Source organism: Zootoca vivipara, chromosome 1, assembly GCF_965207765.1.
Source record: "Zootoca vivipara chromosome 1, rZooViv2.hap1.1, whole genome shotgun sequence".
NCBI classification, from domain to species: Eukaryota; Metazoa; Chordata; class Lepidosauria; order Squamata; family Lacertidae; genus Zootoca; species Zootoca vivipara.
In genome coordinates, this window is record NC_142582.1 from 33257776 (window position 1) to 33277145 (window position 19370).

The 19370-nt window shown below is 40.8% G+C and overlaps 1 protein-coding gene across 1 annotated transcript in view; it reads right to left on the reverse strand.

Moving 5' to 3' along the window:
- The window catches only part of KIF5C (kinesin family member 5C), a 74363-nt gene that overhangs the window by 17365 nt on the left and 37628 nt on the right, over window positions 1–19370 (reverse strand). Inside the window, exons 8-18 of the mRNA XM_035131291.3 lie at window positions 17758–17882; window positions 17157–17261; window positions 16633–16781; window positions 15215–15363; window positions 10256–10431; window positions 8984–9052; window positions 6114–6320; window positions 4314–4460; window positions 2769–2957; window positions 2526–2643; window positions 616–692 (exon numbers count right to left, since the gene is read on the reverse strand). Coding sequence (XP_034987182.3) covers window positions 616–692; window positions 2526–2643; window positions 2769–2957; window positions 4314–4460; window positions 6114–6320; window positions 8984–9052; window positions 10256–10431; window positions 15215–15363; window positions 16633–16781; window positions 17157–17261; window positions 17758–17882 — 1511 coding nt within the window. The remainder of the gene's footprint in view (window positions 1–615; window positions 693–2525; window positions 2644–2768; window positions 2958–4313; window positions 4461–6113; window positions 6321–8983; window positions 9053–10255; window positions 10432–15214; window positions 15364–16632; window positions 16782–17156; window positions 17262–17757; window positions 17883–19370) is intronic.

Below are 19370 nucleotides of genomic sequence, written 5' to 3' on the forward strand. Positions count from 1 at the left end.
CAAGCTTCATGTTACAAATATAATGAGCACTTATTGGACAGTTCCTGTGACTTCACAGCTCTACAAGTCCCATTCCACCCAACCCCTACATACAAAACTGCAATATAGTTTGGTTTCTTAAACTGTTGTTGGCTGTGCTCCATCAGCATCAAACAACTCTCTCAGCTTCTTTGCTACCATTTTGAGAACATCAATGGGATTTAAACACACACACATTTGCTTGGTGGCTGTATGCTCCCCTGTTAGCAATATCTGGACAACATCTAGTAGATAAAGTAAACCTCGGCATACCTACCCTCTGCACTCTTATGCAGCAAACCTATCCTTCCTTTTTAATTATGTGAGCATGGAATAATCTGCAACTGGTAAGGTTAGTATAAATAGCTACCAAGAAAATAATACAACGGTTAAAAAAACAACAACAACCCAACAACACATATTTGGTAGGGAAGCTCTTCCACCGCATGGCAAACAGAACAGAAATACTTAATGCACATGTGTGCCTTTGACATATTGTTCAAAAGTACAAAGCAACATTACAAGTGCACCTTGTCATGACTTTGAGAAGTATTATTGGTGAGAAACGGATCTCACAATTGTATTGTAGAATGTTACCTTCATTTCCTCTGCATTCTGCAGCAAGGTTAAATGCTCCTTCTCTTTATCTTTGAAACTGACTTCATGCATTTTTTCTGTTAAAACAAAAATTAAAGCTGAGCAACTCCTGTTTAATTTTATGCATTTTAAACAAGATAGCATTCAGGGCCCTAAACAATCTGCCTCTTCAAGCAGAAGACATCACTTCACATACTTCTATCTCCTGGCATTTGGACTTGTTTACAATGGCAACAAAACCCAAGGGAATCCATTTCCCACATTAACAGCTGCTTCATTGGAACAAGCTACATTTCCAAGAGGTGCTTTGGGGGGGGGGAGAATAGGCACCATATCCAGTCCCATCTGTCTACTAAAATAGCATATTGTATGTGCTAAGACCATATTTTTTTTTGCTACAGCCTGCTCATCCCAGCCACTGCTAATTCAGAGCATTGCAGTCCTTCCTTAGGGCCAATTTCCAAGACTAATTCAGAATGCCAGGAACATTATTTAGTTGCAGATCTATGGAGATTTCAGCACATGAATGAAAATCAGCATTGGAGGGCAGGATATAAATCAGGAATGGGAAGCCTCTGACTTTCCAGATGTTGCTAGCCTACAACTTTCATCACCCCGACCATTGGCCATGCTTGTGAGGGGTGGGGGCTGATTGAGGCTCAAGTCTATAACAACATATGGAAAGCCACAGATTCCACACTCCAAATATAAATCTTAAAAGTCTACTCAGCCTCTGGCAGCCCAGCAAAGCTGCCAGGAGAAAGTTGAGTTTTGAATCACGTTGCACTGCACCAACCACAAAAGATTCTCACATGTTGAATCAGATGATAAAGGATGCTTATGCAGCACATTTATTCTGCACTGCAAAAAAAAGTCAGATCAAATAATACATTGCAAATGCCTCCAAAGAAGCACTGCTCCAGCCAGATCAGACATGTCATTAGCCTTAACCAGTCTGAAATGCTATTTGAGTCCTCAACAACGAGGAGGGTGGTTGTCTTGACTCCTGCCCGAAACATGATAATAGAGGCTCTTCCCTTGCGAGTCAGATAGATATCTTTATTCAGGGAAGTTAACTGGACAGGCTCTGAAGCAGGCGCAGTGTAGGACTCAAGAATTCAGGAGCCAGGCAGTAAGTTCAGGAATCGATGGAAGCAACAGAGATGCCTCCACTTCACTCCAGCCAGGCTTTTAAAGAAGAGGCATGATGATCTTATGCATGAGACCCTCTTGCCTCACAGATGTGTCTACTTCATAGTGGCACATCCCATCTGGATGAGTGAATCAACTCCCATCTATGGAGGCAATGCCTGGTCCTCAGAGGCAACGCCGCATCTCCCCTTCTGACTCCTTCATTCATCTCCCTCTCAGCCATCCTCAGCAGCCGGTTGATGTTCTCTACTCCACAGGACAGGCGGAAAGGGGAGAACCTACATCCTGCATTCCCTTCCTCCTGCTTCCTCCTCATCCAACTGAGCCTGCCCATCCGTGTCTGATCTCAATGGAGCTGTAGGGCTCATTACAGTGGTAGGAAAGAAGGTAACTGCAATAGAAAAAGTCTCACCAAAATTCAGCATCTCCTGAGAAAAGCAGAAGAAAGCCCAAGGTCACGTACATTTAAAGCACTGTTGTACCACATTAACTGTTACGGCTTCCTCCAAACAATCCTAGGAACTGCAGTTTGTTAAGGGTGCTTACAGTTGCTAGGAGACCCCTCACAGAGCTACAATTCCCAGTTCCATTAACAAGCTGCATCTCCTAGGATTGGTGTTTTTTGGGGGAGGGGGAAGCCATGACAGTTTAAGTGGTGGAAGGAAACTTTAAATTATGGTGCGGATGTGACCCAAGAGGGCTGTTTTCAGCTCAGAACAGGCAAAACATAAAACTGGGAATGCTTGAAAATATTGTACCTTGAGCATGCAATTTGGCCAACTCCTCATTAAGTGAATCCTGTGACTCTTCTAGCTGCCTTCGTTTATGCTCCATGTTCTGCATGTAGTCTGTGAGAGACCTGATCTTTGCTTCATGCTTTGAAAGATGTAAGCAAGGGAAAAAAATATGTATTTAATATACACAGAAAACGTGAGGCAAATTAATCGGACTGGTTAGCGGGTGGAAGAAGGGGGGATAAAAAGAGAAAGCACTCTAATAACCTGAGAGATAAGGAGTTGACAAGCAGCAAGTTCCCTCTCGCTGGCATTCATCTTCCTGTTGGAGTCTATCTGGGCGCTTTCCAGCTGCTTGCTACGGTTCACCAGAGATTTCACCTCGGACTTCATCTTACTGATGTAGAGCCTTGCCATGGTGAACTCCTCCTCAATCACTCCATTCACATCTGCTAACTGAACATCCAAAACAGTTGCATGGTGAACATGTACCAGTAAATTCAATTTGTTACTACTGAGATGTTCAACTCTGTTTGCAATAGGCAATGGAAATCAGCCGGATTTGTACTGGTCTTCCCTTACTGCCAATGATGCTGAAGTTATGAAACTCTTTCCCAATAAGCTCACCTTGCTCAGTTCTAGATGCCAAATTTAAGGTATTAAAATCTGTTACGTCTTTTAAATGGCAACCAGCAGAGTTGTTGTTGTTGTTTTGAAGCATTATATATATTCTAAAGTTCTAAAGTTGGAAAGAACGACACTTGGGGAATTGTCACCATCCAGCTCCCATAGAGGCCCCTTTATCTCCCAACTGCCATCACAGGGACATCTGAAGGGCCATTTTGCCCTCAGGGGACTGAGAAGCAGTAACAGCTTGTCCTAAAGACACAAGTTGCCTTTTCCATTATATTGTAGTTCCCCCCCCAAAAAAAAATACTTATTGTTTAATATTATGTAAACTGCTTTGTGATGTTTGCCAGAAAAGTGGTATACAGTATAGATAGTGTTGATAAATAAATACTTCATTTACCAGAAGACGCAATAGGAATTATGGTAAAGGTAATGGTAAAAGACCCCTGGATGGTTAGGTCAAGTCAAAGGTGACTATGGGGTGCAGCGCTCATCTCACTTCAGGCCAAGGAAATCGGTGTTTGTCCACAGACAGCTTTCCGGGTCATGTGGCCAGCATGACTAAACCGCTTCTGGCACAATGGGACACCGTGACGAGTGCCAGAGCACACAAAAATGCCATTTACCTTCCCGCTACAGTGGTACCTGTTTATCTACTTGCGCTGGCATGCTTTCGAATTGCTAGGTTGGCAGAAGCTGGGAGAGAGCAAGGGGAGCTCACCCCGTTGCACGGATTTGAACTGCCGACCTTCTGATCAGCAAGCCCAAGAGGCTCAGTGGTTTAGACCACAGCGCCACCCGCTCCCCTTAACAATAGGCATTATAATAGATTGCTGGATACCCCGCTTTTTATTTAGATCAATGTAGACAATATTTGAAATCTAGAAATCCCATCCAGAAATGCTTGGGCGTGCCATGCAGAAGTTTCTCAGCTCACAGTAGTTTTCCCATTAACTTCAATGTATTTTATATGTTTATGGGTTCAACTTTTAAATGAAAGGACCTATCAGCAAGTCCAGCCCTTTGGATATACAAACTGGCTGGCAAAATGAATAGGGGAAAACCTCACTTGTTCATGAGTTTCATGTACATCCAAGAACATACTAACAAGCTTTGCAGTCCAGCCTGCCAATGAAGTTAGACAATCCCATTTAAGATAATAATAATAATAATTCAACTTACCGTTTTGACATCATTAGTACCAATGATTCCTCCAATCTCGCCAAGGTCCTTAAGAAGTAAATTCAAGATCTCAGTAGCTCTCTTCTTCTGATGCTTACTGAGTTCTTGCAACTGTCCCAACTCTCTCTGTGTAGTTGTCAGGGCAGACTGCAAAATAATATACGAGGCATATATTAAGTACCATTAAGTACCAATACAGAGATTTAGATAGGGAATTGTACACTAGAATTTGAACATGTGGACTCTACACAAGAATATGTCTTGGTACACAAAATGTTAAGGGGTGATATGATAGCCATGTTCAAATATATGAAAGGATGTCATATGGAGGAGGGAGAAAGATTGTTTTCTGCTGCTCCAGAGAAGCGGACACGGAGCAATGGATTCAAACTTCAAGAAAGAAGATTCCACCTAAACATTAGGAAGAACTTCCTGACAGTAAGAGCTGTTCAGCAGTGGAATTTGCTACCAAGGAGTGTGATGGAGTCTCCTTCTTTGGAGGTCTTTAAGCAGAGGCTTGACAGGCATATGTCAAGAATGCTTTGATGGTGTTTCCTGCTTGGCAGGGGGTTGGACTGGATGGCCCTTGTGGTCTCTTCCAACTCTATGATTCTATGATTCTATGTCTCTTTACATGCAGCCTCAGCATTTCCCAAATATCCCAGGTTTCCCTTAAACCCACTCACTATGAAAACTACTCAAATCAGAGCATGCACACCTCACACACAGCACTGCAGGCTTCTAAGCAGTAGCTAGAGGTAAAATCACTAGAGATAAATCAGAATGGACCAAGTTGGAGGTGGGTGAGGTTGTTTTTCATCTAAGTTAAGGGATGGTGGTAAAATCCTTAACAGAAAACAAGCAGCAGCTACCAAAATAGCTTTTTAGAATGTCATGAACACAAATAAACTGGAAGAACTGCAAAGTGTATTATAGCAATAAGATTGCTCTTTCCATCTCAGACTCCGCCCTACATCTTCACTGCCAAGTAACATGCCATTGGTCTCCTTTTCACAGCTACATCATGAAAACCAGGCATTGAGCTTTCTTTCTTTTTAACAACAGTGTAAGTAAGCTACTCTTAATTTCTCTTGAGAGTGTATTCTTTCAGCAAAAACCATTCAATGGTAACAGGAAAACTTCCCTCTTCCATTCCCCTATCCACCCTGTCTCAACAAATGTTCTTGCAATTAAAATCTGCACAAAGTAACTGCCCATATGCAGAGGAATGGTACTCTGCCTTCTCATATATCTGTCATGGCAGAACATACATAAATGAACAATATGTAAAAATGGATACACCAATGTTTATTATTATTATTATTATTAATCTACTCTTAATTCTGCAACTGCATACAATATGTGTTTCTGTGGCATTCTCCGATATGTTGTTCACTACCTTGAACACCATCAATAGTACAAGTTTGCACAGGATGTAATTAAAATATATGGTTTTACCCTTAGCACCTGAAACAGGTCACTACTTTGGAGTATAGCTAATCCTCATAATCTCCTTTGTACTTATTATAATCCTTTCCCCACATTTCCTAAATGGGGAACAAAGATTTGACACACACTGGCTTAATTGCTCACTGAGTCTCTGGCCAAGCTGGAATATGAGCCCAGCAATTTATAGGACTACTGCGCTGGCTCTTGATGTGGGTGTGAAAAGATTGCCAGAAGTTAAAGAAGCAATGTAAGAGCATACAAGGGAAAGAGGCAGAGACATTTTTTAAAAAACAAACAAACCCATAAATCAAGACTTGAAGGTATTTTAGTGAACGTTGTGGTTGTTCTTACTGTTTTCTGTGCAAGTTCATCAGCTAGCTGTTCATTAGCTCTCAGCTTGTCCTCCACTTCCTGTGACTTCTGGTCGTAATTAACAGCCAGTTCCTCCAGAGCCTGAAGAACTTCTTTCACTTCCTCTTTTGCAGCTTCATTTTCAATCTGGAGACGAGTGAGTTCCTCTTGGATCTTCTCATAATCTCTCCTAGTGGAAGCCAAAAGCTACAAAGAGATGGAAACATTAAGACTGTGTAACTCTTAGGTTAAAAGGAGGACTAATATGACATAGGCAATGTGAGTGAAAACGGCATAAACCAGAAATTGGAAATAGAATTGGAAACAGGAGATGTTTGTGGGGGTGGGAAGGAATTGCTGAAACATCTCAGTGAGAGCAGATGAGAAGCAGGGCTTATTAACTGCCCCAACTCTTCTGAATTTCCATTTGGCCATTATTAATAGAATAAATTGTAATATGCTTAAGAGTAACAAACCGTAATTCAGGGTTTAGAAGAATTCTAGTATACTGCATGATACTCCACAACAACAGAAGCAAGAGTGTTGCTTGCTCACACATAACAGTACAAGAGTGGGTTGAAAAATTCTTTTTATTTACGAATTATATTTCTCTGCAGCCCCATAACTCAGGTTATCTGGGTAGCATACATAAAAACCAATAAGAATAGATAATTGTAGTTACAGGTAGGTAGCCGTGTTGGTCTGACGTAGTCGAAACAAAATAAAAAAATTCCTTCCAGCAGCACCTTAGAGGCCAACTAAGTTCATCACAGGTATGAGCTTTCGTGTGCATGCACACTTCTTCAGATAGATAATTGGTCCACCAACTCAATGTGATGCCCTCCAGACATTGTTCATCAACACTCCCACCAACCCTACTAAGCCAAATCCAACTTTCCCCACTTCCCAACTGATCACACCCTTCTGATTTATCCCTACACTAACAATCTTCAGCGCTTTAGAAGCACCCAGTGAGAAGCTTTTAGCCTGCCGACACCTGTGGAAAGCCAATACTTCCTCCATAATTCAAAAGGTTATGGTCCAATAAAAAGATAGGAGAAGTTTGTAAAAGGTCTTTTGGACATAAATAGTTCATTATGTGTTGAACCATGTATTTTTGTGAATGTGCATCTAACCTGTGAACACAATACCCCCTATATTTTCACCTACTCATCAACATATGAGACACTTGTTATAGAAAGCCATGGAGTCTACGAGCATTTAGACCACTGGCTATACCAGATGGAGGTAAAGATAAGCCTATGAGATTGTATTAATCCTATCTGAACTTATAGAAAGTGGCATTTCTGGGATAGTAGGCCATGTATTCCAGTTACAAAGCTTAAAGACGTTTCAATAAGCTATCCTTGCAAAACGGGAAGGTATCAAAAGAATTAACCACCACAATGTTAAATATGTGTCCAAAATAAGGGTTAGAACTGTGATCATGCCAAGTGAACATAACAGACTAAAAAGCAGACCACATATCCATTACAGTCATACCTCGGGTTGCAAACGTGATCCGTGCAGGAGGCACGTTCGCAACCCGCAGGGTTCGCAGCCTGAAGCGGTACGTGCGTGAGCACCGAGACCCAGAACTAACCCATTCCGGTACCCATTCCACAACCCAAAAACGCACAACCCACAGCATTTGTAACCCGAGGTATGACTGTACATCTACCTTCTACATATACACAAAACTTTAGCCCACACGGTTTAACAATTTAAAAAAATGAAGGCATTCATATTCAACATTCGGTCTATTTAGTCCCAGCAAATGATTTTGTGATGCACAAAAAAAATTAATCAGTGGGACTAGAATGTGAAAGATATTAGAACAGCATGTTCCCCTTTCTGTAACACTTATGCTAGCAATGAATCTGCTAGCTTAATCAGCCAGAAATAAGTGTGCTGGCTAATTAAGGAAAGCCATCATTAAGGCAGACACCCTGAAGCCCATCTATCACTGAGCTCATCACAAAGAACAGCAGAAAGCACTAGAGAATACTGTAAACAGAGAACAAAATGAAGCAAAAGCACGTTCCATTCCTAAGCAGAGAACAGAGTGCCACCTTACAAAAATTAATGGCAAAAGTTTTATGTTTTTGGTCAACAGCTAGTTTTCCTAGCAGACTGTTTGAGAAGCCTAGTACAATGATGAGAGAACTTGGGCCCACCTGATGTGGTTGGACTACAAGTCCAATCATCCCTGACCACTGGTCATGCTGGCTGGGGCTGGTGGGAGTACATATCGAAGGACACAGGGTCTCTAACCCTGGTCTAGTGCATTAATTTCCACCCACTGAAGCACTGGTGTCTCTAAGTTAGCAAACAGAAGGCTACATTTGGAATTTCTCAGTGGGGTCTGGATTTGACCAAGGGGTCTTCAGTGTTACTGCCTCCTATTTTTAAAGCTGGTAGCACTTCATTAGTATGGGCACCATTTTCGTTTAAAACAAAAAACAAGAAAAATCTTCCAAGTTGCAGAGCAAGATGAACTGAGGAAAGGCTGAGCTTCTGCCTTTTAGCAAACAGAACATGAATAGCAAATGAAACAACGGTTGAATTAGGTTTAAAGTGAGGGTTAGGATGGTGGGGCAAGGTGAAGATACAGTCATACCTCGGTTTAAGTATGCTTCGGTTTGAGTACTTTCAGTTTAAGTACTCCATGGACCCATCTGGAACGGATTAATCCCCTTTCCATTACTTTCAATGGGAAAGTTCGCTTCAGGTTAAGTAGGCTTCAGGTTTAGTACAGACTTTCGGAACCAATTGTGTACTTAAACCAAGGTACCACTGTATAGGGAAATGCCCATTTTAAAAGGTCATAATAATTATATCATAATAACATGCTTTGGGCTAATATTTACCTCATCTTGATCCAACATCTGCTGCTTTAGTTTCTCTGCTAATTGACTCTGTTGATTGATTTCATCATCCTGCAATCGGTGAAAAAAACTATCAGGAGCTTCCCCTCTTTTTCTACATTTGTTAAAGTTTGAAACCAACACAAAATAGATGCAGTATTGGAGTGAAATAAATAATTAAATATACTTTGCGATATAATCTGCAGACTACCAAGTTTGTTTGATCATTATGGGGGAAATATTTCAGTCTTAAAAGACACCAGAAGCCATAAATCAGGCATCCCAAACTGCGGCCCTCCAGATGTTCTGGCCTACAACTCCCATGATCCCTAGCTAACAGGACCAGTGGTCAGGGGTGATGGGAATTGTAGTCCAAAACATCTGGAGGGCCGAAGTTTGGGGATGCCTGCCATAAATCAATCCTATCTGGTTCCTTTTTGCATGAATGCAAGATCAACTGCACCACACTAGCTGATTCTACAGAAGAAAGAAATACCCTTCAAAGCAGACACAAAATTGTAACTGGCTTCATCCTGCTTTCTTTAAATAACCTGCATAATGTGGTTGTAAACATTGCTCGAAATTGGAATCTGCTTCTAGTAACAGTGCCATTTTATATAAATACACTACAGATTTATAACAAAAAACTCATGCAATAAAACTGCTGATAGTGTAAAGCAAACAAGTTGTTTCATATAGGAATACGACATATATTATTTTCCTTTGTTTGCTGTTTAAAACAAATTGTTTTCCCCTCCTTAGCAGAAGCTCTTGCTTTTGCAGAGATAAAGAGAAGCATGTGCTTCCTGTAGATTCCTGAACATTTATCCAAAATCAAGAAAGAACTTCAGAGTGTTCAGTGCAATATATAATTATACCTGCCCCACGTGCCAACAAAATCACCCCCTCTCCTGTGCTCTCTTAATGGCCCATCACTTAGGCGATTACCCCAACATAGGAAGCTAAGTCTGGCTTACATTTTTAACAACTGATGGACCCAGGGATTCAAGAGGGGTCTGGCACCTCCAAATCTCATAACTGTACATATGCCAGGGACAATACATTATTAGTTGCTCAAAGCTGACAGAAATGGAGTTCAGTTAACATTTTTCAACTGTAATGACCACAAAACCTGTGAGATTTTACAGCACCAGTTTTCTATTTTGCACACTTTGAAGCATGTGGTGGTTTCGATGAATTAAAAAAAACACTCTTTAAACAAAATCTACAGTAGTTTCCAAGACATAATAGGTTGAAAGGAAATAATTTCTAAACCTTATCATCCAATTGTCTGTAGAGACTAGTAATCTCTTCATCGTATTTCCTCTTCTCCTCAGTTGTGATACTGGCAACAACAGGTGCAATATTATCGATGATGGGTGTATTGTCACATGGCTCCAAATTCTTTTGGTCCTTAGCACTGATCTGTTCATCCTCAGGAACAGCCTCTCCTGCAGACACATCAGTGATAATACAAAAAGTCCAATAAGCAAGGAATCAATATTTAATCTTCAAGGTCCTTTGGAGACTTAAATCTATAATTTCAGGCCTCCATGCCTAGTGGTCTCTCAGAACCAGCTGAAATAAAAAAACAAATCAGTTTGCCTTAAGGATCATAACTACATTGTCAGAAGTAGCAATTAGAACTACTGTATGGTGGAGTAGACATACAGAAATGGCAGAACAACATGAGGCAGTCATTCTGCCAGCCCCACGTTTCAGACCACATTTTATTATTCCTCCAAAGAACCTATACATCTGGTTACTATGAGCTATATCAGAGGCAAAAGCTCTTAAAAATCAGCCCTGAGTGCTCCCTGGAAGGACAGATCCTGAAGCTGAGGCTCCAATACTTTGGCCACCTTAGGAAAAGAGAAGACTCCCTGGAAAAGACCCTGATGTTGGGAAAGATGGAGGGCACAAGGAGAAGGGGACGACAGAGGACGAGGTGGTTGGACAGTGTTCTCGAAGCTACGAACATGAGTTTGACCAAACTGCGGGAGGCAGTGCAAGACAGGAGTGCCTGGCGTGCTCTGGTCCATAGGGTCACGAAGAGTCAGACACGACTAAATGACTAAACAACAACAACAACAACTCTGCAATATTAACATTGAGTATATTCAAAAAGTGTCATGGTGAAACCTTTTCTCCATACTAAAGTCTCTACCCCACCCTCATACAAACAGGGGCAGCATAATAATAATAATAATAATAATAATAATAATAATAATAATAATAATTAATAACAACAACTGCAGTAGCAAGTGCCCAGTTATGATGAATGGCAACTCATTTGGAAAGAGAACATACTTGTGTTCAAAAAATCCTATATTTGAAGTCAAGTGCTAAATCATAAGTGCATAGTACAACTAAGAATTTTGTGTTTGTGTCAGTAATGAATATAATTAACCTTTAGACTACTGACTCACTGAAAAGATCTAGAACAGAACTGAAGGTGGTTTTTAAGGGGCCTATAATTTTCAATACTTTTAATAGGTATTTAAATAAAAATCCTCTACAGCCTTCTCTGCATTTCATAATTAAAACTGAAACTCTTTACAGCCGTCTGGAAGAAAGGGGGGGGGTTGAATCCGTTAGCATTAGCTCACTTAAGTCTGACATGATCATCACCCCCAAAATTACCTTATTTTCCTCTTATCCAGAGTGCACAGCAATAATTGCTCTTTATGTTACTATTAGCAACGGAAATTGCTGTTCCCTATGTATTGAAGTCCTATCTGGGGGGAAATTGTGAGTTGGAAATATTGTGGGCTGCAGCCTGTAGTGAAGGATTTAAATCTAAAATCCTGCCTAAGAATTAGCCACTACTCACGGTCCACATCCCAGGAAAATGTAAAACAGAATGCTTGTTTTCATTTTGAAAATGCTGAAGTCTTGGCAATGTTCTCCCGCTCTGATGCTCCAACTACCCAAGATCAAGGGCTGATTCACACAGAGAAGATGAGTGTGCGGTGAGAAAGACACTCACACATTCCCACTGATCATGCCTGTTCAGCCTGATGTTCACACGTTTAATGGAATGTTGGAAGGGGAAGAAAAATGTGCATGGCCAATCCATTTAGCACATACCAACAATTTTGAGAAGACTGGGTAGGGAGGCACAATGCCATGCCCTCACTACTATGAGAACATCAGAAGACTGCTGAATCAGGCCAATGGTCCATCTAGTCCAGCCTCCTGTTCTCACAATGGCAGGCCAGATGCCTGTGGGAAACCTCAAGTAACACAGCTGAAGCCTTGCCTGAACCAACCCACAGATATAAAAAGTGTAGGCTGCAAACAGAAAAGGGCTAAGATGCGGGGAAAAGCACGGCCCTTCTGCCAATTATAACCTTCAATGCAATTAGAAAGATGATAGTACTTTATATAATTAATAATAATAATAATAATAATAATAATAATAATAATAATAATAATAATTTATTATTTATACCCCGCCCATCTGGCTGGGTTTCCCCAGCCACTCTGGGCAGCTTACAACAGAAAAATGAAATAAAATAATTAAACATTAAAAGCCTCCCTAAACTTTGCACTCCACATTATCCAATATCCGCTGCATAATTATAAGGGCAGCCTCAAAAAAAACAAAAAAGTTTTTTAGCCAATCCTGATTTATTTAAGATCCTTTATTGCCTGCTGCCTCTTTTCCTATATGCTTCCCCCCCATATGCTTTTTCCCCCCTATATGCTTTTTTTGTGTGGAAAACCCTACCCCAATCTTGCGAACCACTTTCTGCTAGGCCAACTGAACCTATTTCCAAGGTTTCTTCTGCAATATTTCACTTACAGGCAGTTCTGGTGACACACTAGAGAAGAATGCCTGTCTCTTTACAGTTGAAGGCAGCAGTTCCGGAGGCTTCGTTTCTATTTTTGACAGCACCAGAAAAGTTAAAGAGTGGCATGTCTGTATCACTGCAAGTGTCTTGGATGCAAATGCTTTCAAAAGAAAGAGGAGAATGGGGTTTAATTAAGCACAAGCAATCTCAGAATTTGTTCCAGTGTGTGCTTTCTGATACTAAAGAAAATAAGCAGCTTATCATTTTCACAAGTTTATACAGTGGCAATCGGTAGAATGCCTTGCCGGGGGTGAGAGAATGGCTGCTCGCAATGTTAGTATTTAAAATGGTAGAAGTGTAAAGCAAAGCTGTGCCCCTGTGGTGTAGTAGTAGTAGTAGTAGTAGTAGTAGTAGTAGTAGTATTTATGTGTGGGGCTGTAGCTCCCATTAGTCCCATTCCCACCATGGCTGCTGGGAATAGTAGCAGAACAAAATCTATAGAACCCTACATTCCCCATCTCTGGTATATACGTGCTAATGTCATTATCTTTTGCCCTTTAAGCTTTCCCTGCCTATCCAAGATGTGTGCAGGTGGTGGTGGCTACTCAGCAGTGAGGGGGAAAACTCACTGTTCTTCCTTGAAAATAATTTACTGCTACATTGTCCTGGCAAAATTAACCTTAACTCCTGGTATATATAATTTCATTTTTGTTATATTTAGTTTTTAAACTGTAACAATATACAAGGAACCCACCCCATATGTGTCTCTTGCCTATCATATGGTAGCAGAGTAGCTGGGGAAACCCAGCCCAATGGGCGGGTATAATAAAACAAAAAGAATATTCTTTTCCTCCCCTTCACAACTGAGTAACACACAAACAATATTCACATATCCAGGTTATAGGGGGGGGGAGAACTCTTTTGCAGTTGAAGCCCTTCTCCCTCAACAACACATTGTATGCTACTATGGAGGCTAACAACATCAGACAAAATAAAATAATAATAATGTATCTATAATATTTACAACATACGAACAATGCTTTTAGGGGAAAAGTTGTGATCTAAGACTGATTGTTGCTCAGACTCGTGTTGCTCTTTTAAGTAGTGAAGCATTTGCTTCTTCTGTATTATCAGTCTGTAGGTCCAATAGTTTTCTGTCTGACAGAGAAAACCATATAAGCAGAATGATGGCATGATGGCGAATAAAACAAAACTCATCAAGGGCAAGTAAAAAAAAGTGCAAGGACTTTGAGCTACACTAGGGCAGTCTCGAGCAGGTCGGGCGCCCTGGCACTGAGGCGCTGAGATCACTCCGGCGCCCCCGCCCTCGCAGCGTGGCTTCGCCACGCAGCGCCACGCCTGCCAGCCCGGCGCCCTGGCACCCTGGCACCCTGCGCCACCGGGACTATACCTAGAGCCGGCCCTGAGCTACACAAAAGAGTTTGCCTGCCCTCAGATTTGGGGTTGTCGTTTGAGGAGATGAAGTTCCAATGCAAAGCTTAAAGTTCTTGAGGTAGTGGGACCATTCAGTTGGATACCACCTCAGATATTTTTATTCCTACATATGGAGTTCATTCATTAAAACCTGAACCACAATTTATCATTATACCTGCATGGGATTGTGGCATTATTTAACCATTTTGTAGACTCTCATTCCATTTCTCGGTTAGATTGCTTTCCTATCTCCACTTACCAGGGAGTAAGTCCCACTCATTTCAATAGAATTTATGAGCAGACAAGCATGTCAAGGTTACTCAAATTCAACTGTTTTCAATAGGATTTGCTTCTCAATTAATAGTTTCAGCATTTTAAGTTAAGAATTCAACAGCACAATGTGGCATTTGCAATTTTCCTTCCTCTCAATCGCAAGTCTATTGATGAGCAATCTCTGTGAATAATCCCATCCCTGCAACACGTACACATTATCATTTATAGTTGGGTGTGACAGCTAGTAGCCTAAGGAAACAAGGCATAAATTGTAAATATTTCCTGATTAGATCCCATACCCTCCAACATTCTGCATGAAAATAGAGACATTCTATTAATATTCTAGTCAGTTAAACCAGACCTTCCTTTTTCAGACAACAAGAGAACTCTGATGTAAAGCAAGCCAGGATTCTCCACACCAAAGCTATACAAGAGGAGGAGGAGAGGGCAGGCCACAGGGGAGGACTGTGTAGGCCTATTGTTGGTTCCCAGCTTTATAAACCATGGTTTATGAAGCCAGCAATGTGACATCCTGAACCAGGCCTGTGTTTAGGGATGAACTGAAGTTGAATAGGTCTGTGCAGACAAACAGAAGAACATGATTCATCATTGTAACAGAGCCTTAACAGACAGTAAAGTGTATCATAATTTATTTTATTGCAACTTTTTGGCTTCTTTAATTTAATACCTTAACAGCTGCCTAATAATTGACAACAGAGTTATTTCTCACCATTTCTCCACCTGTTCAGTTCCATCTCCAGATGCTGGATAACATTCTTCAATGTCTTGTTTTTTTCCTTCTCCTTCTCATATTTTTTCTTCCATTCTTCAGCAGTCAGCTCAAGATTCACAGAGACTGTATTCTTAATGGTCTTTGCCCTGTACAGAAATTCAAAAACACACCAAACAAGCACTGACATTAACTTCTCTGTGATCTGAAAGTTGTAATACTATACACACTTAAGCTGGAAGTAAATTCCACTGAACTCAATGGAATGTACTTCTGCATAGATATGTACAGGCTTGTGCACTGCAAAAGAACAAATACAAACAGCAGCAAATGTAGAATCTTTCTCCTGGAAAACGAAATGTTAATATTTCTTTTGCATCCTTTACAGCAGGGTGAGCCACATAAATCTTTATTTCTGGATAACTGGTTTGTACTTCCTTCTTGAAGTTTTCCTCAGAGTCTCTCTTTTCCTACCAGTCTCAGCTAGCATTTCTGTTTTTAACAAGAGAAATGATATACTCTGTTCTGCTGATATCAAATTGCACTGTTTTTCTTTTTTCTTTCCCCCCTTAAACAATCCCAGCATAGCAAGACTTAAATGTAGTACTCATTTGATTTTATGGCTGACACACACATCCCTGAATTCATGTAGCATTTATTATAGCTCTCATTAGCCAAGGCTATACCACACTATGTCGGTTCAGTCTGCTGCATAACGGATATGCCTTCCAAATGCAAATTCCATCCTTTTTTATTATTAAAAAAATGCTAATGCAAAAAGAAGGACCCAGTCAACAAACAAGAAAAGGCAAGTGTGATGGATACTAGGCAGCCTTAATTATTGCATCTGAGCAATAATCTGTCACATCTGAGCTCTTTACAATAATATTTCCCCTCTGATACCAAAACCTTTGGATACAAATACTACTAAGCTTCCCAATAGCCCTACCGGGGTTTAAAGATCAGAAGTGAAGCCTTCTGAAAGGCTTTTTTAATATGTCCAGTTACAATTCACTTATCTGATCTGCACATTTACTGTGAGGAAAGCTATGCACATTATCCACATCAACGCAGTCACTGGAAGATCAACAGAGCCACATCAGGCTATGAGCCAGCAAAGCACTGATGCAGAAAATTAAGCACAAAGCAAGTTCTTTTGCTGCATATGCAATTTTATTCTTGAGTGCCTTATCATGGAACTACTGCAATATCATTGTTGTCTGCTGACAGAAGATGCCAAGTCCAACCCCAGCGATGCTTTCTTATCCAGCCGTAATTAGCTGGCCTCACTTCTGCCCATAACTCAGCTCCCATTCTTCTGATGAAAGCATTTCCTAGATTAAAGATCCTTTGTCAGAGGAGGATCACAACTGGATCCAACCCATAATCTCTCTCAAGAGACAGATGCACCTGCTCACCTCTGCCCAAACATTAGAGTAGACTTGGTTTCTGCTTCATTGAAGATGGACGGGGAACAACAGATGACAATGGTAGTTCTACAGTTTCCACCTAAGGAGTCCTGAAGAATCCTGGTCATCTTGCTGTCTCGATATGGGACATGTGTTTTCTAATTAAGAAGGATGATACAGGATCAGAACACACACAACTGCTTAAAAGGGATGACAATAGGTAAAAAGTAAGCCAACAGAGAGTATGTAAAACTGTTTTCATATTGCTAAGGCAGGTTCATACAATTTCTAACAGATTGCCATCTTATCCGACACTAGTTAAATATGGAACAAAAAGCTCCTGCAGTAAAAACAAAAAACAAAAAACACTTCTTGCCAGCTGGCAAAGTGGGGATGGTGGGAGGGGGATAGATACCTTATCTCCTCTGAATTTAAGGTGAAGATCTATTTGCACCAAGAGGTTGAAAACTGGGGGACGTAACCAAGCCATCAAATGATCACTATTTTTTTTTTAAAAAGTATGAATTACTTACAGTTCCTTCAGCTAGTGCTGAGATCACGTTTCCCAAAGCAGACAAAGACTTGTTAATATTTTTGGCTTCATCAAGAACAGAGCCCTCTGCGCCCGTTTTGCTGACCTGCCAGAGAGCAGATATTGCTCAGTGAGCTCAAATTCTGATCATTGCAAAATAAGAAAAAGGTTGAACACTTCAAAGTAGCTTTACCCCGTCCTGCTTGAGCCAGAGAAGTTATCAGCTTGCAAAGCTACAAAAGTTTCATAACACTTTTAATAGTTATTTTCTTTGCTAATTATATATAAACACAACAGACAAGTGGGGTTTTTAAAAAAATAAAACCCTTTATTTCACTTATATTCAAATTTCCCTTGCAGAGCTTAAATCAGCTTTCATATGAAATCTCAGTATCCATTCTGGTGCATTATATAGCCAGATTTGCTTAGCTGCAACAGAATGGTATCCTCTACTTCCAGATCATTCTCTGGCCCCTCTTGTATACAAGACAATCATGCAGTGGCTTCAAAAGGACTAGTTAGGAGTTGAAATAAAGCTACCACCATCATGGACCACTAACAAATCAATAACATTATGTAGAGTAATAAGATACTTCTGTTACCTTTTCACTCCCAGCCAAATCTACCAAATAAAGCTTCCCACTGAGTTTTTTTTCGGTTTCAACATTCTCTTGTTTGATATTAATTAGGAAGATGCTATGACTTCTAGAACTGTGCTCATTCATGTCTACGAAAAAGAAGATTCGGTTAGGTGTTATATAAAATATTATGTCTCCCTTCTAAAACCTGTTTTGTCGTGAGGGTTGTTATTTATAACTAATGGGCTAAAACAAGCCAACAAGAAGCCCTCCATGTTAAAACAATTTGTGACCACAAAAGAAAGTGCTACATATGTGCTACATATGGGAGCGTTGTTGCGGCCAGTCCAGGATGTGGGCGGGGGAACCTAACTGCTTGGAGATACCCACACACAGCACCAGTATCTGAGGAGCATGCTGACAGACTTTTATAAGCCTTGGCCATGCCCTTGAAAGACTCTTTGGCCATCTTCTGGCCCACCCCTCTATTCCAGTATAGGCTCACCAGGCACTTCAGACCTGAGTAGTAATTTTTTGCCTGCCTGCAACTTAGTCGAGCAGGTCCCTTCACCTACTCTGTATTGGATTTCGGGGAGTATAGGGGGTCAGTGCTGTTAAATAGGACGGCTTGGTTTTGTGGTTAACTTGGCACTGTCAACAGGGAGCTGCCGGAAAGGTTAAGGTTAAATAAGGTAACAACTGAGCACCCTTAGGCACCCTTGAAGGTGAAGAGCATTTCCAGAGTTCAACCGCTCTGAGTTGTGGGACCCGTAGCCTGGATATGGAATATTCTGGAAGTTCACCTGCCCAGAGTTGTGGGGCCCAGCAGGGGATGGGGCAGCAAGGCCTTGGAATTGGCAGGGTTGGGTTTGCCCAAGGATGAAGTTAAGCTAGCTTCCCACTCTTCTAATTCCCCCTGCAAATATTATAAGGAAAATGTGACCCTAGTTCAAGTCATCACTTGCGTCTTGCCTCTTTATTCCTGGGTCCAGTCACAACAACCAAGGGTGAGATATTTGTATGACAATTTTGAGTAAAATAAGGGCTTTTCTGCAGTGGGGACTATGTCCATGAGACATCTAAAGCAGACCACAGCTTATTCACCCTTTTTGGAGGACAAACTAAAAACAATATAGACCATGGGTGACAAGAGGTCAAAATAGATTGCAACTAGAAAGAAAAATATAACGCAGATCAAAGATAGTAACAAGTGGAAGCTTAAAGTCCTGAAAGCTAGCTTTACAAAAAAATAATAACGTGGAAACCTTGTGAAATTAAGTCTTCTCTGTTCCACTGGTAGTGAACCACATATGGTTCTATAAACACTTATATATCAAAAACTGTGGTTATCAGCCCTGCCCTACACTACACTACGCTAATTAAGGCACAAAGCTGTGCAGTCATCAGAATGATGGGGCTATCTGCCATTACACTGAGCACATTAAAAAAAAAACCCACAAAGTTTAATGGTGGCCAAATTTCACTCAGTCTACTAGAGGCTTTATGACTATGCTAGGCAACATATTTGTTGCGCTTTGCTCTGAGCAACATTGTTTGCCTTATAGTTCACAAAAACAACTGCAACATATTTGCAAACACTTGAGTTTGGCTACATTTTACACAAGTTATAAATGTGA